Below are 26,700 nucleotides of genomic sequence, written 5' to 3'. Positions count from 1 at the left end.
TTTATTACTTCTACTCTTTGCATCTAGAAGATGGAACCACACCAAGAAACAGCAGAGGGAAAGAGCAGTCTGAACTGCTTGTCATGGGGAAGGAACCCGAGTTGGGCTCCATTGACCTGACCCTCAACCTTGCTACCCCACCATCATCCTGCCACACTTCCCCCTCTCTCCCTTTTGTTAATTTTTTGTTTGTTTTGAGAGAGAGTGCAAGTTCTGGCTTTCTGACTCTCCATCAATTTTCATTTACTCAACTGCAAAGTGTGTTCAGAAGGGGAAAAAAAAAAAAAAAAAAAAAATTAAGAGGACTTCACAAAGTTACCACTCAGTATTATAAAGCATAATGAAAACCAGTTGGAAAACCTCCGCTGCAAACCAGGCTGGGAAAGGCGCACAGCTGATCAAACTTTGAAGCGAGCAATTAAACCAGAGGCTGCACCTTCAGCACGCCCCGTGTACTGGCCAGCGTTGCGTGCACCCGCATCACGCTCCTTGACGTGGTCACCCAGCAGGCACCCCAGCACCTAACAGCTGGAAAGAACGGTCGCGGGGTGTCGTGGGAGTCACAAGCGTGGTTTACAGCCAGGAGGAACAGGTCTGAGGCAGAAGTGGATGAGGAGTGGAAAGAGAGCCCTTCCTTATGGACCTGGGGCACAGGACAGCTCAGGGGGTACCTCCACCAACCTTAGCCAGAGGAAACCTCCTCTGGGGCTACTTATCTCCCACCATGAAAACACTTGCAGCCTTTGACCTGAGCTTGCTCGCCCTTTCAGTTGTGCTACCCTAACCTTACGCTTTCCTTTGTTCCTGGTGAGAAGCAGCCGTTGCTTCCTTCATCCCCACCCGAGGGTGGAGGGCAGCTGGAAGAGGCAACCTGCAACCCCAGAGACAGGCCATCTCTGATCCCCTGCCAACAAATCCCAGATTTCCTGAGCCACACCTGCAAGAAACACTGCAGGTTTGGGCAAAATCCCTCCACATTTGATACTTTAATCCAATTACACATCATGCTTGCCTCCACGTTCATTATGTTAATCTCTTCTAAAATCACCCTCTCGTCCTCTGAATGAAAATACCTCCTTCTTCCACACCAAACACCGTGATAAACACAGATCCTTGTAATATAAGCAAGGGGGTGAGGACCTTGCTGTATTTCATTATCTTTGTACCGCAGTGATGAATTTCAAAATAAGCCAACAGTAGTAGTCACGCTTACTGATGTGGCAGACATTCCCTTTGCTGCTCTTAAGAAATTTAGCACTTCTGGGCACGACCGTGGAGGCTTTGGGTTATTTTTTTTTTTCCCCCCTCCCTCCTTCAGCAGATTACTCTATATGACAACATTCTCTTGCTTTTTGGTTGTTTTGAAAGAAGGCACTGCCTTTTTTCCTTCCTGCACAACCATTCCCTCAGTGCAAAAGCTACGCAGGGCTGGATGACAGGAGGACCTTAATCTTCTAGCCTCTCCTGGGAACGAGCAGTAATCTTCCCATTTGTTAACTCCAAGGGGTCTCAAAGCTACTTGCTGGGAACTGGTCTTGAAAAAAAAAACAAGAAAAAAAACCAAAACAAAACAAAACCGCCAATAAATAAAACCCAAACCAGCCTTTCAACAGGCATGAAAGTCCCCAAGATCTCAGATTAAGACTCTGCTTTTTATACAGTTTTAATACAGTCTTCTTGACATGCAGTGCTTTATTCCTGGACTTAAAAAGCTAGCTGAGGCAGGTCCTCCAACAGGAGTACTGCAACAAGGCAGTGCTCCAGCTCCTGAGACCACCCCAGACCAGGAGGGACCGGCAGGCAGGAGCACACTTAGGTACATGAGGGTGGCTGTGCCCAAAGTACATGAGCCAGCAGGTGCCCATCAGCGTAGCTCATGAGAGCATCTGCCTACTCTCAAGCTAAGTGGCCTTCAGATGCACCAGGCAACAGCTGGAGTCCCAGCTGGAGATTTCAGCGACAAGAGGTCTACCTACTGGTGGGCAGAAAGGCTTTGCAGAGGGATCTGGACAGGCTGGATGGATGGGCCGAGGCCAATGGGATGAGGTTCAACAAGGGCAAGTGCTGGGTCCTGTCCTTGGGTCACAGCAACCCACTGCAGCGCTCCAGGCTTGGGGCAGAGTGGCTGGAGCTGCCTGGCAGAAAAGGACCTGGGGGTGTTGGTCGACTGTGGTCTGAACAGGAGCCAGCAGTGTGCCCAGGTGGCCAAGAAGGCCAACAGCATCCTGGCCTGTGTCAGGAACAGCGTGGTCAGTAGGACTCGGGAGGTGACGGTCCCCCTGCACTGGGCACTGGTGAGGCCCCACCTCGAGGGCTGTGTCCAGTTTTGGGCCCCTTCCCACAAAAAAGCCATTGAGGGGCTGGAGCGGGTCCAGAGAAGGGCAACGGAGCTGGTGAGGGGTCTGGAGAACAAGTCTTGTGAGGAGAGGCTGAGGGAGCTGGGGGTGTTCAGCCTGGAGAAAAGGAGGCTGAGGGGAGACCTTCTCGCTCTCTCCAACTCCCTGAAAGGAGGGTGTAGCCAGGGGGGGTCGGTCTCTTCTCCCAAGTCCCAGGCCATGGGACAAGAGGAAATGGCCTCAAGTTGTGCCAGGGGAGGTTCAGATTGGATATTAGGAGAAATGTTTCCACGGAAAGGGTTATTGCCCATTGGACTGGGCTGCCAGGGGCAGTGGTTGAGGCCCCATCCCTGGAGGATGTTCTAAGGGTACACAGCCGGAGCCAGGAGGGAGCCCATGGAGTTCACACTCAGAGAGAAGGCAGGTCCTGGCTGTTTTACAGCTGCAAAGCTCCACTGACCTCAGCAATGCCAGCACAAGCAAGAGGAAATTCCTCCCTGAGGTGCTGAGTGTGACTTTTCCTAACATACACTTTTTTTTTTTGTTCCCCTCCTGCATCGTGTTGGATTTTTTTTTTTCCTGTTCCCACATTTACTTTCCCAGGAAGGTTTCGCAGCTTGCCTGTGGATGCACATTCCTCTCATTTCACTGAATTTTCACTGAATTTTTAGAGTTGGAAGGGACCATAAAGATCATCTAGTCCAACTCCCCTGCTGAAGCAGGATTGCCCAGAGCATGTCAGAGCATGTTAGTCAGGGCTGCATCCAGGCGGGTCTTGAAGATCTCCAGAGAAGGGGACTCCACACCCTCCCTGGGCAGCCTCTTCCAGGGCTCTGCCACCCTCACCGGAAAGAAGTTTCTTCTCATATTTGAGTGGAACCTCCTATGTTCCAGCTTGTGCCCGTTGCCCCTCGTCCTCTCACTGGGAACCACTGAAAAGAGTCCGGCTCCATCCTCCTTCAACCCACCCTTCAGATACTTATAAGCATTGATAAGGTCTCCCCTCAGCCTTCTCTTCTCCAGGCTAAAGAGTCCCAGCTCTCTCAGCCTTTCTTCATAAGGGAGATGCTCCAATCCTTGAATCATCCTCGTTGCCCTTCGCTGGACTCTTTCCAGTAGTTCCCTGTCCCTCTTGAACTGGGGAGCCCAGAACTGGACGCAGTATTCCAGTTGTGGCCTCACCAGTGCAGAGTAGAGGGGGAGAATGACTTCCCTCGACCTACTGGCCACACTCTTCCCTACGCAGCCCAGGATTCCATTGGCCTTCCTGGCCACAAGAGCACACTGCTTGCTCATTGTCATTTTACTGTCTACCAGGACCCCCAGATCTTTCTCTTTGGAACTTTCTTTCCAGCTTCTCATGTTATCATAAACAGGACCAAGTACAGAAAACAATTGCATCGTGCTCTCCCCCTGCGTGTCTGATTGCACATACGCGTGCAAGAAAACGGAAAAAAAAAAAAAAAAAAAAAAAGAGAGTGAAAACTTTTATTGGGCCCCTTTTGAACTTCAAAGCGCCAGAGAGAACTTTCACACCACCCGCTACAACCGAGTTACCCGTTTGCTAAGCTGGATGGAAACAAAATACCGTGAGGTTTAAGAGCAAAAGTAAAACCAACCGTTAGGGCCACATGCTGCATACACAGTGGCCAGCCTGGGCTAACACAGGCGTATTTTACGAGTCACTTTCTCTACCTAACTTTTTTAATAGGTGGAGCGTTTTGGAGTTTGGCTTCCCCCCCTCCCCGCCCCCAAAATGCCGACCATGCAGAAGTGACAGAAAATTAACACTCTACTGGATGAGGTCCTTAAAAAAAAAAAAAAAAAATTACATATGTACGTAAATAAATAAAAATAAATCACCAAAGTCACTTTCTTCCAAAACTGGATTATGAGAATAATCCTGAGACTAATGATAATCAGAGATGTTTCTTTCCTCAGCAGGTCTGTCCACCTCTGCCCCCTACCCTGATGCCCGACCCCACCAGACTTCACCTTAAGGTTCTCTCCAGCCAACCAACTGCCCACAAGAAGAACAAGAGCGGTGCTGAAGGGGAAGCAGGGGATACCCGAAGTAGCAGAGCAGTCGAGGAATTCCAAAGGATGTTAGGCTGAAGCCACCAGCGCAACATCTGAATACCCCTGCTGGGCTATCATCTCCATTTTGCCTATCAAACAGCCATGGCTATGAGATGACAGATGTTCCCACGTGTGGGAGCATCAAGCTCCTGAGCAGTGCAGGGCAGAGGCATCCTCAACCACAAACACTGCACCGCGGCGCAGGGTACCACATCGCTGTCACCCGTCTTTCTCGCCTGCCTGACCTCCACAACCGCACCGACAAAAGCCATTATTCGGCACATTGCTGGAAAAGGACAGAGCTCTCAGCACTAACGGTTCATCAGCACTTCTGCTCCCCACAATATCCCTTTCGCAGAAGCCCAAGAACCCCCCCCCCCGCCCCGTTCATTTCCAGCTGGAAGTCTGAATGGCAGCCAGAGAGAAGAGTTAGTTGCCCAATGCTGTAAATAATAAAGCCAAATCAGCTGGGACGGATTTCACACAGGGAAAGGAAAGGGTGAGAGTTATTTCTTAATCCTTATTGCCCTCTTACATTCCTGTATCAAGCAGAAAGTTTAGCGTGAGAGACATCCCCAGCACTGTTGCCTGATTACCTTACACACACACACACAAAAAAAAAAAAATTAAAAAAATTACTAATTTACAGCTTTCAGCTTCTCAGCCATTACCAGCAGAAATACCATCCCAACTACCACACCACAAGCAGACCCTGCTCTGTAAACCAGGGGTCCGCCTGGCACAGGGGGGGCACAGCCTCCCCAGGCAGCTGCCCCACATCTTGCACTCCCAAGGATGAGTGGTCCCTCCAGCTCAGCAGATGCCCCGTGACCGCTCGTTAACGAGCTGTGTCACCCTCATGGGGCAAGTCATGGCATTCCACGCTCGTTACACAGCCCGAACCATCCTGACTGTGCCTCTCAAACATTTTTCGTTTGAGGAGCAGATCTGAGAGAGACCAGGCTCCAGCCCTAACACCGAAGTTAAGGAGTCACCACCCAAACAAGAATCTCTGGAGAAGCAGCACTGGAAGGTCTCAGCTTGGCAGCTCTGAGAAAGGCAGATGCAGCTCCGCACTCTGCTTCCCAAAGTGGTACCAAGATGCTCTGGGAAACACCGTAAGAAACAGGGTACACACAGAGCAGCCTTTTCCCTACTATTTCCACCCACCCCTGCTTCTGGCAGGAAAGAGAGACACACACCACCACCACCACCCCCTCCATGACTTGTTCAAAAGCCTCTTGACAGACAGAGAAACAGTCCTTGACCAACTACTAACAGGCCCAACGTGACCAACCATAATGGCTCGGTCTTCCCCGCACAGACGTGCGTAAATACACACATACCTCTTCAGGAGGTCCACCACGTTCCAAGGACTACAGAGGCTTAATGAGTGGACAGTCACTACAACCCCAGCATTAAGACTCAGCCAGAGTTCCACGCAAGAAGCAAGAAACATTTAATAATCCCAGGAAGGAGCGAGTCCCACTAGGATCCCAAGGGGACTCTAGAGTGCCCAAACCCCGGAGGCATTAGCCTACCATCCCACACGGAGCTGAGGCTACAGCTTAGGTGCTGCCTCTTACCTGTTCTCCAGAAGCGTCATGCACACCACCTCCCGCACGCCCGGGTTGTTGGCTTTCTCGATGGAGCAGCTTTGCAGGTTCCAGGTAGCCACCCTCAGGACGGGTCTACCGTCTCTCACCCCCCCAAACATCTCCACAGAGGGGCGAGTGGAGATGATCTGGGTTGGACCCCCAGGAGGAAAGTCCAAGTCCTCGCTCTGGAGGCTCAGAGAAGTGGGGCTTGGGTGAGGCTTGGCTGTGAAGTTGAGGCCACCATTGGTGTTCGTTGAAGGGGGCCGGGACCGCTCTGCAAAAATCTGATGCCTGATTTTGTCCAGAAAGGAGGAATTGATGCAGTCCATCCTCACCAGGTCCTCAATACTTTTGAAGGGCCCGTGCTCTTTACGGTAGTCCACGATGCTGTTGGCGATCTTCTCGGTGATGCCGCGGATGCTCATGAGCTGGGCCGGGGTAGCAGTGTTGATGTTGATCTTGGTGGCGGAGAGGTGGTGCTCAGAGGCCAGGTCCTTGCGCAGGGAGCTGGGCGAGTGCTGCGCCGAGCTGCCCTTGCTGCTCACGCAGATCTCGAACTTCACCTGCTCCAGCTTGGCCGCCCCCACTCCGCTCACCAGCGCCAGGTCCTCCACCTTCTTGAAGCCTCCGATGTACTCCCGGTACTCCACGATGTTCTGGGCCACCACCCGGGTGACCCCGGGGAGGGTCATCAGCTCCTCCTCCGTGGCCGTGTTGATGTTGAGCCTCTCCTGGTTGACGAGGATGTTGCTGAAGTTACACGCCGCGCTGAACTTGCGGCTGTGGCACAGGTCCGCCGGGTCGCGGGGGATGGAGCGGTGGCAGCCCAGGCTACCCCCCATCTCACCGCCGCCTCCCCCACGCCGGGACGGGGCCGGGGCCGGAGCCGGTGCCGGAGGAGCGGGCGAGGAGCGCTGCCCGCCCGCGACTCATGGAACACCCCCGGCGGGAGGCCGGCGACAACCCGCGGCTCCGCACCGGGGGACGGCCGGCGGGCGGGCGGACGGACGGCGGCTTCCCTGCGGACAGACCCGACACGATACGCCCGGTCAGGCGGACCAGGGAGCCCTTCCCGCGCCCTTCCTCCTCCTCCTCCTCCTCCTCCTCCTCCTCCTCGCCGCTCTCCTCCGGGAAGGGGGGGGGGAAACACCGCACCGCTCCGCTCCAGCCCCCGGCGCGCACGGCGGCTCCAGCCCCGCCGGCGGCGGTAGTAGCTCGGCGGGAGCTCCCCGCCCCCTCGGCCGGGTGAGGCGGGGCCCGGAGCCGCCACCGCCTCCCGGGGCGTCACCCGCCTCCGAGCCCGCCCCCGCCCGGCGGCGGAGGGGAACCGGCGGGGGGGGCGGTGGTGTGGTGTGTGCGGGGGCGGCCGTCCCGGAGGGACACCCCCTACACACGCACCGGGCTGCTGGCCCGAGGGGCGGAACGGGGCTGTGGAGGATGAGGAAGAGTGACCTCCTCCTCCTCCTCCTCCTTCCCCCCCCAACAATGGGCAGTCACACACAAACACACACCCCCCCCCGAAAGGTGGGGTCGGGACCCAAAACGGACCCGCTGCTCTCACCTTGCCGTTAAGGGCAGGCTTTCCCCCTCCTGCCGGGGAAGGGGACGCGGGGGTCTCAGGCGCTCTCTGCGGCTTCCCCATCCCTGAAGTTCCTCGGCCTCACCTCCCCACAGCTGGTAGGGCATAAGTGTGTTTTCAAACCTGAAAGCCTCATCAGTCGTCCCCACCAGCTTTTTTTTTTTTGCAGGCACTATGCTTTCATACATCTTGGTAAAGTTGGCTTTTTAAAATTTCTTTGGGGGGGCTTTTTTTTTTTTTTTTCCTTCACATCTTTGAGGGGGGCCTACAGGAAGGCTGGGGAGGGTCTGTTTCCAAAGGCCTGCAGTGACAGGACGAGGGGCAATGGTTATAAGTTGGAGAAGGGGAGATTTAGATTGGATATTAGGAAAAAGTTCTTTACCATGAGGGTGGTGGAACACTGGAAGAGGTTGCCCAGGGAGGTGGTTGAGGCCCCTTCCCTTGAGATATTCAAGGTGAAGCTCGACGAGGCCCTGGGCAACCTGGTCTAGTTGGGGGTGTCCCTGCTGACTGCGGGGAGGTCGGACTAGATGACCTTTGGAGGTCCCTTCTGACCTGGACCAATCTATGAATCTATGAATCTATGAATCTTAAGCAATTGGGAGAGTGTCCAACAAACTGGAACTCCCCACGGAACGCTGCAGTTAGACCTAGTAGGTCTGCATCCTACATCCCGTGGTCCTGCCACCTGCCTAGCCTTTCCCTGAGACAGAGTAACCCCATCCTGCACCGAAATGGTGGTTGTGTGTCACCCGTGTGCCTGAGCTGGCTTTGGTGTGGTTCGTTCGTGTCCCAAGAGCCGCAGCAGCCCGCCGCAGTCCGTCTTGGGAAAGCCACCAAAGTATTCACCCCGGCTTCTACTGCATGGAGCCCCGGGCTGCGCTGCCTGCAGTGCTGTCTGGAGCCAAGCTACCTCAGTTAAAACTAGCTTGATGGTGCCCACACGAGAGTGACTGCGATGTCAACGAATCTGAAACACAATCGGTGGGTGTGATGGAAAGGAATCATAGAATCATAGAATCATAGAATCATAGAATGGTTAGAGTTGGAAGGGACCTTGAAGATCATCGAGTTCCAACCCCCTTGCCATGGGCAGGGACACCTCCCACCAGACCAGGTTGCTCAAAGCCCCACCCAGCCTGGCCTTGAACCCCTCCAGGGATGGGGCAGCCACGGCTTCTCTGGGCAACCTGTTCCAGTGTCTCACCACCCTCACAGGAAAGAATTTCCTCCTAATATCTAATCTAAATCTCCCCTCTTCCAATTTAAAACGATTACCCCTTGTCCTATCACTACATCTCCTGACAAAGAGTCCCTCTCCGGCTCTCCTGTAGGCTCCCTTCAGATATTGGAAGGCTGCTATGAGGTCTCCCCGGAGCCTTCTCTTCTCCGGGCTGAACAACCCCAGCTCTCTCAGCTTGTCTTCATAGGGGAGGTGCTCCAGCCCTCTGATCATCTTTGTGACCCTCCGCTGGACCAGTTCCAACAGGTCCATGTCCTTCCTGTGCTGAGGACTCCAAAGCTGGACACAAGGGGGGAGGAAGGGGGAGGAAAAACGGACAGAAAGAGCAACTTATGCTTGCAGACGCCTGCTGGTGCTGCCTGATGCCGACGGTATATATAGGTGTCTTTTATCCAGACAGAATACAATCAGCATATATTTTCAACATCAAGACTCTTGGTTGGCCCTCTAATGAAAATTAAACAGCTTGTAATAGCAGCGCACACGTGTATTTTTCGCGGCAAGTTAATGGAAGTTATTTGGGTTCCCCTAAAATAAAAGGCTGAACTTGTTCAGCTTCTTGGGGGAGGAGAATGGGCTGTGCGTAAGGGAGTCGGGCTGCAGCGGGCTGTCAGACTGCCCAGGGGCACGGCGGCTTTCATATTTGCGCTAGATATTCCGCTGCAGCTCACGCATTTCTCTTCTGTTCGCCCGAGCGATAGAGTCAGCTAATTATCATTATGGGAATGGGTACCGGCTGCATTAGGGTATTGGCTCTCCGCTGACTGTTGGAGTGGAGAAAGTGCTCGCTTAGGTGATTAAATGCTTCCACGTCAACTGCAAAGTGCTCTGTGTGCTGTGATAACGGCGGCCAATGCAGCAGAAATCATGCTGGGCCTAATCGTGCTGGGATGATACCAGCACAGAGCTGGAAACAATTAACCATTGAAACGAGTATTCTTTGCGAGGCGATATTATTACGGTAATAGCTCCAGAAGCTGTTATCTCAATGGAGGACATACTCTTCTGCATTCTACAGCGGGTTGTGTTCAATTGATCCAGGCTCATTAAATAAGTTTTGAAGCTGAAAAGCACCAAAATCCATCTGAGGCATCACCTGCGTTGCAGGCAGCATGAGGTTTTCCATGTTTCGGTGAGAAGGCGGGAGCATCTCCAGAAAGAAAACAACGGATGACCCTCTCGTCCAGTGTTCTCTACCCTCAGCAGCTGCTCCACATCTTTTTGAATCTGCAGCACCGGGATAACTTGCAGCTGGACGCAGCTGATGGAGCAGAACTCAGAGGGGTGCAATGGGTGTCCCATCACCTAACACAGAGTATCACCTGTGCTAATGGGGGACACGGGGGAGAAAAGGGGGGGGGGGGCAGGTTATCAGTCCTTTAGCCCCTTACCCTTATTTTTGTGTCAGCACTATGAAAATGACAGTAAGAGGGAGCTTACTGAACGCTGAGTCAACTTTTGACATGTCTTGTTATTTTTTGGAAGTGCCAAAAGATGTGAAAAGGTACGGGTTTGGTTTATATTTTAAAAGATTAAAAAAAAAAAAAAAAAAGAAAAGAAAAACAGATGAGTCGACTGGCGTGACATCAGTGTTAGGCAATCCATCAACATGAGAGAGAGCTAAAAATGGGGTGCAGTCAGTAAATGATTGAAAAAGCAGTGGTGAAATTATTGACAGGCAAGAGAAAATCAATCTTGTGAAACCCAGGTAGATACTAGATTTTATCTTTGATCCAATCCCAAGCTCGGTGTATTTAGATTTATTCAAGAGGTGATTGATCGTGGTCTGCTGGTGCTCGCTGGCTGGCAGGCAGCCTCCTCCCCTGGCTGCTCGGCACCTAACGTGGCAAGGAGCCAGAAATCCGGGATTCCTGGATCTCCATTCAGCCCCAACAGGTTAGAAGGCTCCGAGATGAGATGCCGTGGGTGGCTTATTCCTCAGGATCCCCAGCTTGCTGCCTACCGAGCAGCTGCCTGCCTGCCTGCCAGGGCTGGCGGAAAAAACTCTCAACGGAGGCAAAAATGAATTTTGCTGCTTTGAGGGTGCGAATCTTGTTGGGGGGCGGGCAAGAGGGGGAACTCAAAGTGCCAGGCAGGCTCCGGCAGTGAGAGGAGAGAGGGGGAGACCTCCAAAAAGCCCTCAGGAGCAGCCGTCACCCATCACGCAGAGTGTTTTCGTGTGTCACTGGATAGTGTTACGAAGCAAGCACCTGAGGAGCAACGGTTTTATCACTGCCCCGCAGCCATTTGTTGATCTCGGGCTTGCTTTGCCGCTGTCTAGAGCCCTCCTAGGCTGAGCAGCTCGTACCCTGTCCCCCCAAGCAGCTAGTGAAACGGGTTCCTTGGCAGCTGAGTGGCACTGGGACAAGGAGCTGGCCAGGCAGGAAACCCAGGGGTAGGGTAGTGTCATCTGCTTGCCAGCTCTGGAGGTCTCAAACTCCTCTCCCCTGCGGGAATTGTTCACAGAGGAAAGAACAAAACTAGACTTTTTCCATAGGAAGGAGGTTCTGCAGCACTGAAAGCCTTTAAAGGCAATGTTGAAGGAGGTTATGGAATTGCTTGAACCCAAAAGGATGGAGTGGAAGCTAATAAGGATGGAGTGGAAGCTAATAAGGATGGAGTGGAAGCTAATACTGCTGAGCAAGGTCTTTTGACTTAATTCATGCAAAGAATCAGCCTAGAGGCCACTACATTTTAAGCTGGTCTTAAAAAAAAAATAAAATCTATTAATCTATTTTTACATTTTCTAAAACATCTCATCTACGTTGCAGAGGCTCTAAACAAATGAGCTCTGTTTCACGATGCGGGCTAGAACGAGCCAGGAAGATGTTGCTCAACAGAATACCACAGGGTTTGCCTCCAGCCTTCAGGCAGCGCTTGCATTTCCTACCAGCCCACCATGTGAGAGCAGCGCCTTTTCCAGCGTTTTCCTTACTTGGCTCCTTTGGGATCCAGGGCTTGGCTCTGAGGCGCCGTTGCCCTCCTAGGGACGAGGTTTTCAGACCCAGCACTCTGGGCTCTTAATGGGCAAGGATTTGCAAAGGCAGCCGATGAACTGCACTGCCTGTGTTTTGATTTAAAGGAGCTATTAAAGTAATTGTTTTCCTTCTGAGAGGACATCTCCAGTAACACTCGTAACAGATGCCCCAAGCAGAAGACAGACAGTGTTTTTATTAAGACGAATCATAACAAGTAGGAGTCAGCAGTTTCAGGAGTGGTGGGGCTTAAGAAGTCTGATTTCTGCTGGCTCTTTCCCCTGATGATTTTCTGATGCATAATGATAACACCGAGTATCCATTAGTCTCTTGGCGGGGTCACTAATTTCAATGTCTCTGTTCTATGTGGCCACCAGTTTTTGTGGCGCTCATAGGAACTCTGTATTTTTGAGGCGTTTAATCTCTCTGTCAAATTTGCTTAGAAGTTAGCCCACAAGCTAATAAAATCCCTGGCGACGGGATGACGAGCAGAACAGCAGAGAAGGCAGCCTCATGAGTTTTTTCTTAGGAATCCGATGTCTATGGTGTCAGCTCTTTTTCCTGTAAGGAATTTTATATGGCTGCCAAACTTGTTGCAAAAAGATCAAGTGATGTCACTGGTGTTGGGTTGCCAAGTTACGAGTGTCACATCCTACGGAGAAATACAGTCAGAAGGGTGAGCAGAAGTGACTCATCCTTATACCTTGATTAGGGCTTCGTTTTGGTTGGTGCTGGGTCTGAAACCCAGACCTCTCCCTCCCACGGGAGGTCCCAACCACAGGCCCGCTGTTCTCTCTTGTCGGTGTGTGGTGGGACAGCTCATCCTGGAGGTATATGAGAGGAACCCACACTACAGAAGACACGCTCCAGCAGAGCTTCGGATGGCGTTTACAGTTTCCTTAGCAGGCAGATTTGATTCTCATCCCCCCACATCTGAGGGGACACTGTTAATTACTCAGATATCCCTTGGGTCACGGTGCTGGAAAGGAATTAAAAAAATCTAGTCCTTCCTTCATGCCAAGCAGAATCGCTGAGGCCATGCTTGCAGAAGCTTGCCTGCTCCAGGCCCTCCAGTGGTGGCATCTCCTGAACTTCCCAGATGAGAAACATGGGTTACAGTGGACCTGTGTCACAACTAATCATAGAATCATTCAGGTTGGAAAAGACCCTTGGAATCTTCAAGTCCAACCATCAACCCTACACGACAAATTTCTCCCCTACACCATATCCCCCAAAACCACATCTAAAGGACTCTTAAACACATTCAGGGATGGTGACTCAACCATCTCTCTGGGCAGCCTATGTTTTCTTTGAGGCCTAGTCTGGCAAGCCACTACCCTCCAGCAGTGGCATCTCCTGAACTTCCCAGATGAGAAACACGGGTTACAGTGGACCTGTGTCATAACTAATGTTTTCTTTGAGGCCTAGTCTTGCAAGCCTCTAGTAAAAACGCCCACAAATCACTCCTTTGTGAATTTGGCAGGGGGAAGAGTCAGAATTTGTGACTTGTGGGCTAGGTGTCTAAGCTCTCAACCTGGGCAAGCTTTCTGTGGTTTCACCCAGAAAAAAGCATCAAGTGGATTTTTGTGAAAAAGCCATGGGCAATGACATTTTAGGCACCACAAGGGCCAAGCAAGAGGCGAGGGAAGGTGAGCCAACAGGCTGGAAAGGGGTGTTTAGTGTAGCATTACACAGCACTTTGGTTATGAGCAGTTGGACAGCCAGCCTCTCAAACATTGCCTCCCATATAGACCTCTTACCCTTCAAACGTTTTAGGTGGTGCCTTTTGGTGGCAGAGAGGGATTTAAAATGCAAGTGAGTCGGCTCGCTAATTTATAGCAAACCACAGGCTTCCCCTGCAGTGGATGTGTTTCATTAGTCCTTTCTGAACATTTGCATTTCAAAAGCAGTGTAACTTGTTGATGATGATTGAGGCCTATCTCCTGATCATTCTGTTGTTTCACTGAATAAATCACTATCTTGCATTATTTGTCATTTCTACCTTACTTGTAGCAGTTACTAGGTTATCTTCTACTACTTAACTTCTTAACTGAAGAACTACTCTACTTCTTAACTGAAGAGCTAAAACATAATACATTCTTGTTAACAAATTTTAAAGAAATGTTTAAAAAAAAATATCAATTTCATGTTTTGAAGCGTTTCATGAACGTTAATTAGTTAGCTCATACAGAGTTAGCTTTTTAACTCAAAGTGATTCTGCAGTTACTACAGCAGCCAGTGCAATTCTGCCTTAAGCATTACTTATAACTTCTGCTATTTGGGGGGTTTCTTTTGGTTTGTTTTTGTTTTTTTTTTGTATATATACTTAAGAGCTCAGTCTCTACTTCTCATTCGCATGAACAGTTGTGCTTCAGACCCTGGAAGTATTCAGAGAGACAAAACCTAGACTCCTAGTTCTCCTAGTTTTCTCAGTCATAAGGAGAGGTCAGTCAGGTCTTTGTGTTGTTTACTTGTGCTAAGATGCCTTTGTTTCCTGTCCCTGCCTCTTCATGTGTAAACTTCTGTTTGTTAAGAGGAAAATAAATCACAAAGTAGAGTCAAATTTTCCCTCTGCCCCAAATTCTCAGAGGAGATCTGCAGAGGACAGAGCCTCCATATAAAGCCATAGCTCTGCTGAGGATCAGGTCATTGGTTTATGAAACAGTAAATGTTTTGTTTAAGACTTTTCACACAAAACATAGCGTCTTGCGTAAATGAGCATCTCTGCTCTACTCTCTTGAGAAAATCTGTATTTCAGATTTCAAGTCTTGCACCAGCAATTAAAGCGGTTTCATGACCTCAACCGCTCCCAGCAGACTTTGAACGTCTCCAAGGAACCTCCCTGAGGAACCTCCCTGATAAGTGACAGCTAGCTGCCTAATCATTACACCACCTTCTATGACAGTTTGATCCAATTCCCATAAAGATAGAGGAAGGATGCCCAAAAGGGGTGCCCTACTGATTTACGTGAGCAGGCAGACCTGAGCTGTTGATGGAATTGACTCCTGTGGTTCTCCATCTGAAAGTCGGGTTTGTTCAAATGAGAGCATAGAGGAGATAGGAAAACAGGACAGTATTGAGGTCTGTCTCTAGGACCAGGTCCTGTAGGATGGCTGCTTGGAGGAGACAGACAAGCTCAGGTCAGCAGCATCTGGGGGACTAGGCAACAGAGCAATACTAGAGCACTGGAGGACAAGCAAGTCCTTAAGCACCTGGAGATGAAAACCACTGAGCCGTTTAAAACAGAAAACGAAGGACCCATTAAATCCAGCTTTGATCCCTGGAAAGATCCTGGCACAAATAAGGATTTAAAGTACTTGGAGGATAATTATGTGTTCAGAAAACCCACCAGCATGGCTTTACCAAGCTCACTTTTTTCTTCAACAGAGCAACTGGCTCGAGGGATGGGAAAGAAACAGCAAATTAATGACAGAGCGGGTGGAAGAGTCTATACTTACAAAGCTTGTGGGTGGCACCGAGCCGCAGGGCCTGCAAGGACTTTGGTGGGTGGGATCAAAATAGTCTTCACAGATCGGAGGGACGTTCCGGAACTGACAAGATGAGCTTCAGTAGAGACTTAGGGAGGAGAAGGCCACAGCATCCATTCAAACTGAGGAATAACCGAGCCACAGATGGAGCAGGAAAGGCTCAACAACGTAAACAGGAATCAGCAGGGTGACCCATTAGGTAGACACCAAAGGCTGTTTCTAGCTGATGTCATGAGTCCTAACAACATGATTAGGAAGATAGCTATGCAATGACACAATTACCGTCAAGAACACGATGCTTAGAGCCACCATACCAAAGTACTGATGAATTACTGCCAGATGTTGTACAAGTTGCAAAAATCAAAGAGTTCCCCCAGAACAAAACCCACAGCCCTGAAGTGCTTCCTGTTTTAAGCCTAGTCCTTGCTGATTCCAAATAATACATACTCTGATAAATGGCTTAATTGGAATTACAGGGACTACGAAGTGCTGCTGGACAGGAATAAAGCTTGTGTAGCCTGGGGTAAGGAGTTTGCTTTCTCAATAAGGGCTTAAATTACGTAAGATGTCAAGAGTACTCTTTTTACTGTATGTGACGTTATGGCTGAGGTCACGTCCTCATCTCCAAATCTTGTTCTAGCCACGCATCATCTGCTTTGGAGAGAGTTTTCCACGGTTTGAAGAGCCACAAGGAAAAATAGATGTCACCATCTTACACACGCTTTTGTGTTATGTCAGCAGCACAAGCTCCCCATGCTCTGCAGGATGTTCATTCCTACTCACCTGGTGTATTCCCTAGTGTGACTCATCATGAAAACAACACAGCAGGTATTTGTTGGCTGTAATTTCTATGCAAACATTGTTCTGAATATTGTGGGATTTCTGGTTTTCCTGTGATGGGTTCTCAGACTTTGCTGTGGTTCAGGAATGGCTCCCAACACACCTGCTTCAAAAACAATCTCACTATGTATCCTGAAATCAGGTTTTAATCCTTCTCCCAAGTGTCCCGAAGCATGTATTTGATTAATTCTGATTTCACGCTGCAGATAGCCGTGTCACACACACACACACCCTTGCCACATTCCTCCTGTGTTAGTCATGGAGCACATCTGCCTTTAACCTACACAGTGGCAGACAATTATGGGGCACAGGGTGCTCCTCCCATGACTCAGGAGACCTTGTCTCCTGATGGTGCAAGGTGCCGGGCATCCCTATCCTGCCACCTACCAAGTGACATCAGGGGATGCTGGTATCTCACTGGCATGACTCCTAAGATAGGACAGAAGGAAGGGTGGACACTCAGTGGGGACAATAAGCTCAGAGAAATGGTTGGATGAATGACTCACTTAACCTGACTAAGGCCCCATCCCGAAGGTGCCAGCTGCTGAGTCTGACTGTTTCTCATGTGCACACACACACACAAGCTGAGGCAGTCAAGCACCTCCAGAAGACAAACGCTGCTCCTTCAGTATCCTTCAGTATCAGCTCCTTCCTCCTCGGCTGCGTAGGGAAGAGTGTGGCCAGTAGGTCTAGGGAAGTCATTCTCCCCCTCTGCTCTGCACTGGTGAGGCCACAACTGGAATACTGTATCCAGCTCTGGGCTCCCCCATTCAAGAGGGATAGGGAACTACTGGAAAGAGTCCAGCGAAGGGCAACAAATATGATTAAGGGATTGGAGCATCTCCCTTATGAAGAAAGGCTAAGAGAGCTGGGACTCTTTAGCCTGGAGAAGAGAAGGCTGAGGGGAGACCTTATTAATGCCTATAAGTATCTCAAGGGTGGGTTGAAGGAGGAGGGAGCCAGACTCTTTTCAGTGGTTCCCAGTGAGAGGACAAGGGGCAACGGGCACAAGTTGGAACATAGGAGGTTCCACTCAAATATGAGAAAGAATTTCTTCACGGTGAGGGTGACAGAGCCCTGGAAGAGGCTGCCCGGGGAGGTTGTGGAGTCCCCTTCTTTGGAGATTTTCAAGACCCGCCTGGATGCAGTCCTGGGTAGCATTCTCTAAGCAATCCTGCTTCAGCAGGGGAGTTGGACTAGATGATCTATATGGTCCCTTCCAACTCTAAAAAAATATTCAGTGAAATTCAGTGAAATTCAGTGAAATTCAGTATGTATATGCCCTACTGCCATCCCAAACTGGAGGTGAACTCATTCCACGCTTCATATAGGGCCGACTGCACGGCAACCTTCCTGCCTTCGACTTCAGGGTGTCAGGTACCTCTTTTAGATATACGGTTCCCTTGGCCTGCCTGACATCCAGCACTCCCAGGCAAAGTCGTCAGGCTGCCCACAGTTTGCCTCTCGGGCCATTAGATTTGCCAGGTGTGAGTTACCCAGCCTAAGCAAGCAGTTTTATTCGGTGCACTATCACCTTCATGCCGGACAGGGATGGGGAGACTGATTCTCAGCAAACCAAGGCATCACTTGTACTACTTTTTTCCCCCCTGCAGCTTTCTTCCATTGCATTTCAGGGCTCGCAGACATTACTCCTAATAGCACAGGACAGTGAGGTTTTAGAAAGGCAGGTTAAAAGAGAACCCGGAATGGTCTCTCTTTATTTTAGAGAACTTCAATATAGAGATAATTTCACTGAATTTTCTTAGAGTTGGAAGGGACCGTATAGATCATCTAGTCCAATCTGTCGTATCAATAAGGGTCTGCAGGTTTCTCTAACGGCTGCTGGCCCAGCTCAGCGAGGTCGTTGGACCTGAGCCTGCCGTTGCATATTGTGCATGAGGATCTGCCATCTGCACCGCTCCTGTTGAGTCCAGCTTTCCCTGGTGTGACGATGGCTAGCTGGAGAGTAGAGGATTGCCCAACAGGAGGAAGGCATGTGGCCTCCACAGGGGTGTGTTTGAGATAGGCAGCCATGCACCCTCGCAGTTGGCAGGGAGACTAAATTACCTTCACATCCATCGATCTTGATACCATCTGGTTTTGAAAGGGCTAATTCTGCCAAAGACAAACACCCAACAGTTCTCGCCAGCTTTGCAGTAGATTGAAAGGGAATGGGGGAGTTTTGCTCCATCTGCATTCTTTTGTCCTTGCTGCTTCTAGATAAGGCAATTTGCAGATTCCCTTTGGATTTAAGCTGGTAATGATTAAAGGCCCAATGATGACTCTGTATCACAAGAACAAATCATGAAAGAAACATTGTTAGAGAAAAAAAACCTCGACTCAGGGAAGACATTGTATTTTCTCCTTCGTTAAGCTCTGAATCTCGTTTGTTTTTGCCAGGCAGAGGCTCCTGCAGGTGTCATGTAGGGTGCACTGCACAGCAGAGACATTCCACCAACTTACTGCAGGATCATGAGCCGAAGTAAAAACTCAGAGACAAGTTCTCCAAGGCGTTTGCAAGACCCTCAGCGGTGCCAGGGATTTTCTTCCCCTTGGATTTCAGGAAGGGTTATAGATTCCCAGGAGATCAGGGCAGGCACGGTGTGTGAAAACAAAAAGGCAATACAAGAACTGGTGTTACTTTAAATCATGTGGGGAAAAAACCCAATCAGAAAAGAAAAAAAGACAACCAAACAACAATAAAAAGCAACAGCTGGTTATAGAAAGGCCAAAATAAGTCTCTTTCTCATGCTGCAGGAAGCTCTCAGTGCATTCTCTGACTCACATTTTTAAATCAAAATGTTCAAAAGGATCGTATCAAGTAGTTTCACTTTCCGGAAGTGGAACATTCAACAAAAAGGCAACTCTAATCTTGATTTTAAATGTTGAATTAAGATTTAAAAAAATTCTTAGAAAAATGGAATATCCCAACAAAATTTCCTTGATTAGGGAAGACCCTCTTGCTAAAAGCTTTGGACATTTGTGATGTCAAACAATTGTTCCAAGTTCACCGTTAAAAACAAAACAAAACAAAACAACCCCCAAACTTTTAAGGATTTTAAAAAAAAAAAAAAGTTTGAAACATCTGTGATATTTCACTGATCTACATTGTTGAAGGAACGAGCTGTAAAGGGGTTCACCCCACTATACTGTGCCACTTCATAGGGGCAGATATATATATATTTAATGCTCACATATTTTAATCTTTGAATAAAGGACAGGGGCCGCCCACCAATAAGATATCCAAGACCCTCCATGCTGTCTTCTACATTGCCTATGGCTTCACTTAACAGCTCCGTGACTCATATGATGCTGTCACAAGAGGCTCATCGTCAGGCCCACTGAGAAAGCATTTAAGATCCAGGAGCAAATTATCCAGGAGGAGCTATTTTCTTTGCTTCCCCAACTTCAGTGCCACCTACTTGCCTCTCTCTTGGCATCCACTCCTGCTCTTTAGTGCTGTTTATGACTGGAAGTTAGCAGAGGAGCAGCAGCGAAGGCTGAGCCTGGTGAGGAAGCATGGGATGGAGCAAGGGTTTCTCTCAGCACCCCAGCATCCTCAGGGCTCTATCTCCTCCTCGCAGCTCTGCTCATAAGGCTCTGCCAGCCCACTGCTCTGGGGGTTTTGTTCTCCCTGTCAACCAAGAGACCCTTGCCCATGACTCTGAAACATTAAAGCTGTGTTAAGACTCAAATTCAGTGCTAGGATTGCCCATAGAAAAGAGGAGCTCTCATGTCTGGAGGCGAGAGGAGAAAAATCTGTCACTCCTAACCGTGTCCTAGTTACTATTAAGACTAATAAAACTAATTTTAATCATATTAAACTCTTGAAATCATAGAATCATAGAATGGTTAGAGTTGGAAGGGACCTTAAAGATCATCCAGTTCCAACCCCCCTGCCCTGGGCAGGGACACCTCCCACCAGACCAGGTTGCTCAAAGCCCCATCCAACCTGGCCTTGAACCCCTCCAGGGATGGGGCATCCACAGCTTCTCTGGGCAACCTGTTCCAGTGTCTCACCACCCTCACAGGAAAGAATTTCTTTCTAGTATCTCATCTAAATCTCCCCTCTTCCAATTTAAAACCATTATCCCTTGTCCTATGGCTCCACTCCCTGATCAAGAGTCCCTCCCCATCTCTCCTGTAGCCCCTTCAGGTACTGGAAGGCCATTATAAGGTCTCCCTGGAGCCTTCTCTTCTCCAGGCTGAACAACCCCAACTCTCCCAGCCTGTCCTCAAAGAAGAGGTGCTTCAGCCCTCTGAGCAACTATGAGAGGGAGAAGAAGGGAACAGAAGATGGGTAGTACAGGACTGGTACTTTCATATCCATTTGGGGCATTAACTAACCCATTTTAAACTGATGAAGTAACTTAAAGGTGTATGTTATTTTGATAGACAAAGAAGATCTGAAAGATGATCTGTGATCCAAAGTGGAACAAAAAAAGAAAAAAAAAAAGGCAAAAAAAATCCTCATACATCTGCGCTCAAGTAATTAAGATTTTTTTCTGCTTCTGCAGGAACAGAAAAAGTGGTTTGTTAATACCATACAAGAAAATCCACGAGTCCTGAGCCAAAGCCCTGTTGAAGTGGTCCAGCAGAGAGACTCCTTAGTCAAGGAGAGGTGCCATCTCTGGGGAAGGAGAAACAAGGCAGCCTTCAACCAGCAACATCACAGAGCTCTTATTCTGCTGTCTCTCTGCATGATATATGGGGTTAATTTTAAGAGAGAAAAAAATAGCGGGCTTTTTTTGCCAAACAGGGAGAAGTTCGGTCACTTCAGAACAATGGAAGCAAAGAGAACCCAAGGGAATTACTCATCTTGTAAATGGAATTTGATTTTCTAATGCAAAGAGCAGGCTTTAATTACAGCAAATGGAAACAATGGAACATTTCCTTACTAAAAAGTTGGAGGAGTTTTTCGCTGCTATGATTACTATGTGAAGGGGATGTGTGTGCTTAGGAGTCCAAGCAATCGCTGTAGGGGTTAACTTCAGCCAAATACTTTGTAAACGTTGCCATAATTGACAACAGGGACATTTAACTTACTTCTCTTAAGGACCAAACAGAGATACTATGATGTGCACATAGTCATTGGGGAATATACTACATCGGCACAGAAAGGGATAATTGCCCCTGCTTCAGGAAAGGGACCCTTTCTTCATTTGAGAGCACAGCCCAGAAGTAAAACGAATGGATCTTCATCTCCCCCGGTGAATAGGATCTGCTGTACTGGATGAAAAAGTCCTCGCTGGCTTGCAGCCCTTATTTTTGGTAGCATCTATAATAAACACTCACATGATAGCTATGCTCTTCTGCACTTTCGTGGCCACATCACAGGCTAGGGACACCTACACTGGTTCCTGGCATCGCTTTTGGAAAGACAGGTTCCAAAACTTGAGGAAACTGAAGGAAAAGAGGTAAACTCCCACGCTCATGTGAAGCTTTCTCGGTATTAAAAAAAATGCATGCTGTGTTTGTTAGAGGCTGCAGTTAAATTAGCATTTAATTACATTAACATTTAATGCTTAAAAATGTCAGGAAAGGACTGAGGGGAAAAAAAAAATAAATCAAAACTCAGAATAGAGACAGACAATATGCACATAAGTTTAAATGCCTGATTTGGATTCACAGTGAAGAAACATCTCCATTTTTCTTGCCTTATGCCATACCGTAAACAAAAATTTAGTGTGTTCAATCTTAAAATTCCTCCCCCCCCTCCAGCTTTCTAAACTAGTCGAAGCTAATCAAATTGAACTACCGCTTCCAATTAATTTTGTTCCCTGGAATGTTGTTTGATAACAGAAATGGTGACGGGGATAAAACAGATAGTGCTCTTGTGAGGTCTCGGGACTATCAGCCACGCTCCATTTAACCTTCGCGCTCATCCGAGCGGGAGCTCCAATATTTGGAAGGAAGCAAAGGCGCCGGGGGCTGACGTAGCCGCTAGAGCTGTGCCTGCACGACGAGGAGCGACTCCCGAGAGCTGCTGCTGATGTTTGGCCCCTTGCTTCTCCAGCCATGGAGCTCAGAAACCCGCACCTTCGGGAGACCAGTGATCTGTCAGAGACCAGACTCATAGTGCTTCCAGCCGAGGGAACGCGGAAGCTGGATAGATGTACAGTCCCTCCTAACGGAGGGAGTTCTGTGCTGTAGTTTTTTTTTTAATCACGCGATTTCTCCAACCAGCAGCTGCAGAGAAGACTGTGGTCCTGGTTATCTCCTACATAAAGGCCAGATAGGGTCTTTTGCAAGGCTCTTTTTGAGGACTTTTATTTTTTTTAAATTATTACGATCCCCTTGAATCTCAGTGGGGGTTCCTACAAAGTATGAGCTGTACTGAGCTCTGTCTGCAAGACCACAGAAATCAGTGCAGTCCTAGAAGGTCCAGTAAAAGCCTTTGTGTTGCTTGAGGAACGCTGCTCCAGCAGGATCACATTGCTGAGAACTTGGGATTTCATAGCAAAGTGAAATTACACAGAGAAGAGAACATTCATACAATACATTCATTTTTAATGAAGACATTAAAACACTAAGAGCTGTGTCTTTTCATTTCTGTGCCCAGCCTACTGCCTCTGTAATGAGCCCACAAGCCTGGGAAGAACAGAGATGTCTCAGTGTCTCTCTGCCAGAGAGATTTCAGGTTTTTGGTCTCTTCAGTTAAGAAATTATTTGACAGTAATGGATAATAATGAAACTGAACTGCCTGGAAGATTTGAGAATAAATGTTTTTCTGAGGTAAGGCTAAGGCCTGTATGGCCTTGATGAGTCTTCTCACCGTACAGAAAGCCCCAAGAAGTATCTCTTGCAGAGCAAGAACTGGGACCAGGGGGCTGAGGCAAGTGAAGCAAGGGATGATAGATCTCTGAAAACGGCCGGAGGGGTTAATATACCTTCACACAGAGCATTTAATCTCCTCTCCTTTCTCCTAACAGCAAGATTCAGACCTACGACACAGATCTCCTTTACTTCCAGGCTAAGACATGCAGCGAGGAAACCCTTTGGGAACGTACAAGTGAAGGTATTTCCCTGGAAAGGTCTGGTGATCCCAGGCCACAGAACAAAACGCTCAGAGGTACTTGCTCTGCCACACTTTAAAAGGAGTGGGTCTGAGAAGTTAAAAGCTACCAGTATGGGATTGGAAGTCATCTGCTGAGGTCCTTCCCCCGAGTTTTTCTAATCAAAGCACCTCAGGAACATCACAGAAATCTTTTCTCATAGCATCCTTGTTACACCTGGAAGTGCCGTTAACCTCTTTTTACAACTGAAAAACCAGAGAATAAAGTGAAATGCCTGAAATTACAGAGCCTGATCTGTCCCAGGCTTTCCCCTTGTCCCTGGAACCACTCCATCGCATACCCTGTATGCAGGCAATCCTGTCAAGTCAAGCCACACAGGAGAGAAAATGGGGAGAGTCCTTTGTTTTGAGAAACATCACCCAGATGCTGCATTTATCCTGCATGAGTCAAAGCAAATACTTTTGTCCTTTAGCACTCTCTCCTGCTAGCTCCCCAATTTTCCAAGGCAATAGCTGTAGATTGGAATTTCTGTATGGACATGAAAACGAAACATTACTGTACTATAATAGCTTTTGGCATGGACGTGTATTGCATTTGAATCATTGTTTATGATGTTTTTATTTTGGAACCGTGAAATCTTGGCCACCTGACTGTCAGATTAATATACAAACAAGATAAAACTATATACCATAAGGCTTCTTAGATACAAAGCTTACCCATGCGAGAGCTTCCTATTATCCTCTTTATCCTTCACTACGTCAGAGTGAATTGTAGCATCTAAGTCTGCAGCTAAAGCCCCTATTCAACACTTAACACTCAACAGATAGGATAATATTTATTTGTCAGAGTTTTATATTTATTTGTCATATTTATTTATATGTCAGAGTTAGGTTGATGGCTGGACTAGATGATCTTGAAAGTCTCTTCCAACCTAGATGATTCTATGATTTTATTGTGGCTTTTGATTTTAGATGAGGTGACATGCAACAGAACGGAGCACAGTTACTGGAAAATGGTCTCCCACGGTGTGATAAAAGACAGAAAAAGTGAGTAACGCAGAGATGAGGAGAAAAAAAAAAAAAAAAAAAAAAAAAGGAATATACCCTTGGAAGTTGGCACCCTATACTCCATGACTAAGTAGGCAAGCAACCAAGTAAATGCCAACATCCTCCTGCAGTATGCCGCCCACATCTAACCATACCACAGAGCGTAAGGGGGGATGGTCCAGATGAGAACTTTGGTCTAGCTCTGAGGCACTGGTTATTTTTTTTATACAACACAAAAGGGCCCGGCCCTCCTTACACCGTCCTCCCCTCCCTGTGCCGCTATCCGTGAGGTCACCCAAGATCATGCAGTGCAGCTGAATATGTCGGAAAACCCTGCCTTAGATGGGGTACCGCTCTCCATGCCATAAAAGCTTTCAAGCGGCTTCTCATCTTGCAGCCTGTGCGTAGCCCCGTTGCTTTTACTGGCCGAGCGGTCTGCATGCATGCTTGTGTTTCTTCTGCTGGAGTAAGTCTTCTTCAAGTGTCTCTGTCTGCGTAGGTTTTAAGAGGCTGCATGACCTCAGCAACGTGACTTCCTAAGTTAGAGAAGCTGGGACTTCAAGCCAAGCAATGCACCCAACAGTCGTTGGCACCATTCTCTGGGAGAGAAGGGCTACACTGCAGCTACAAAAGGCAGTGAGAACTGGGGAACAGATGGATTAAAATAAATAAATAAATAATTTTCAAATGGCCGCGATGACAGAGCAGGGAAAATGTTCAATCTTCCTCCAGGCTTAGACTGAGATTTGGCAAAGCCTGTTTCAGAAACACACACAGAGCTAAGATAGGCCTAACTCCGAGTTTCATACCTGTTACCAAGGCATCGTACAGTCTTAACTGTGACAGCATCTAAGTTATCGCACCAAGGCACTGAAATTAGTCATAAACCAGAGCACTGTAATTCATACCGCCAAAGCTATTTTTGTTCACTTGGAGCTGTTTTTTTTTTACAGACTGACACAATGGGACAGCAGGTATGACAAGCCTCTACTGTGATGTTATCTTCACCAAGACAGACTTTGTTGTAGGAGGAGATGTAAAACGGGGCTCTGCCAAACAAAGCAGCATGGAGAAAGCCTACCTAGCCCAGGGAAATCAGGAGGCTGTGTTCTTCTTTCTCTGAAGCTAACACCAGCCCCACCAAAGCTACCTCATTGTAAGACTCAAGAATGGTAGTGGTGTTTCATGCTGGCTATTTCCTAGAAACCAGTTATAAGCAGAACACACGAGCAATAGGGAACAGGAGGGAAGAAAGAGAAGAAAAATAAATAAATAAAAAGACAATGCATTTCTGATCTAAATATTCACCTTTCAGCAAGCCCTTGCCCTAGGCAGCTGGCTTCTTGTTCCGTATTCTCCTTTACGATCCCACCTGCCAACATGACCATACACAACCACGCTCTTCAGAGCACACAGGGCATTACGTGTCAGCGAGGTGGGGGTGCCTTTACCTTATCGCCAAAGGAGAACGTATATGATAGCCCACGCAGCTCATCTTTACCGAGCCAAGCTACACCCCAAAAGAGCAAGAACTCGCCTGTACTTCGTCATTATTAGTATACTTTAGTAGTATCTTTTTCTTGACGCTTCCCAACTCGCAGACAGATTGTCGTATTGTCCTCGTTATAGAAATCATTAACATTCAGCATCACCTCATCCAACGGGCAGCTCCGGTAAAGAAATTAAGATAGAGCTTTGCGGCCACCCAAGGCTACAAACTCTGCTGCTTGGCACACGAGACGGTGCCTCAGCAAAGCAGCGCTTACACAGGCACAGGGCAACTAAACCAAAACGAAATATTTACCTCCTCCTGACTTCAGCCTGCTCAGTGCTAAAAAAGCCTCTGCAAACCCTTCCTGGCTCTGCCCTCAGAGGCTCTGCTCAAAAGCAAGCTGACAGCTGAGGCTTAAAAAACACATTGATTAGAGATGGCCTGTGCTGAGTTAGAAAACCTGATGCTTAAAAAAAGGCAATAAATAGCTAGCACCCCATGTCATTAGGGGATGTGCTTCCCCCGTAGGTCCTAATGAGCTGGCACGGTGTTGGCTTTCAGTGGGAGCTCCTCATCTTGCTGAGCTTGCCTGACAACCACCTCATTGCTTCCCCAAGCACAGGCTGCTTCTTTGTCATCCTCCCTGCGGTGTTTAGCCCTGACAAGGAATAACAGAGGCTGCTGTAATATGAATAAGGGGGAAAAAAAAAAAAAAAAAAAAAAAAATCCCACTGTGCTGCTGACACCAGGAGAGCCCATTGCCCTGTGGTGAACCAGAAAATAATAATTCTTCTAGCCCTGATGAGGATCACCAAAATGTCAGGGCTGGTAGCTGCCCTTTCCATTCTGACATGATAGTTAGCCCCTGGGAAGGAAATAAATTACTGAGCCACTTAACACCTCATTAGGAGTTAAAACTATATATTCAGCATCTCCAAGTAGATTTTTAAAGCAGCTGGGATGTTTAGCAGCAAGCTGTGAAGTTAGCTCTGGTGGTATACAGCACCA

The 26,700-nt window shown here is 48.4% G+C and overlaps 1 protein-coding gene across 1 annotated transcript in view; it reads right to left on the bottom strand.

Moving 5' to 3' along the window:
* The window catches only part of EEPD1 (endonuclease/exonuclease/phosphatase family domain containing 1), a 78,278-nt gene extending 71,166 nt beyond the window's left edge, over window positions 1-7,112 (bottom strand). Inside the window, exon 1 of the mRNA XM_074150693.1 lies at window positions 6,002-7,112. Within this exon, the coding sequence (XP_074006794.1) occupies window positions 6,002-6,855 (854 nt within the window). The 5' untranslated portion in view covers window positions 6,856-7,112. The remainder of the gene's footprint in view (window positions 1-6,001) is intronic.
* Window positions 7,113-26,700: the final 19,588 nt, after the last annotated feature.

This window comes from Numenius arquata, chromosome 7, assembly GCF_964106895.1.
Source record: "Numenius arquata chromosome 7, bNumArq3.hap1.1, whole genome shotgun sequence".
NCBI classification, from domain to species: Eukaryota; Metazoa; Chordata; class Aves; order Charadriiformes; family Scolopacidae; genus Numenius; species Numenius arquata.
The sequence above is the reverse complement of the archived record's forward strand: the minus strand, read 5'-3'. Positions and strand labels throughout refer to the sequence as shown.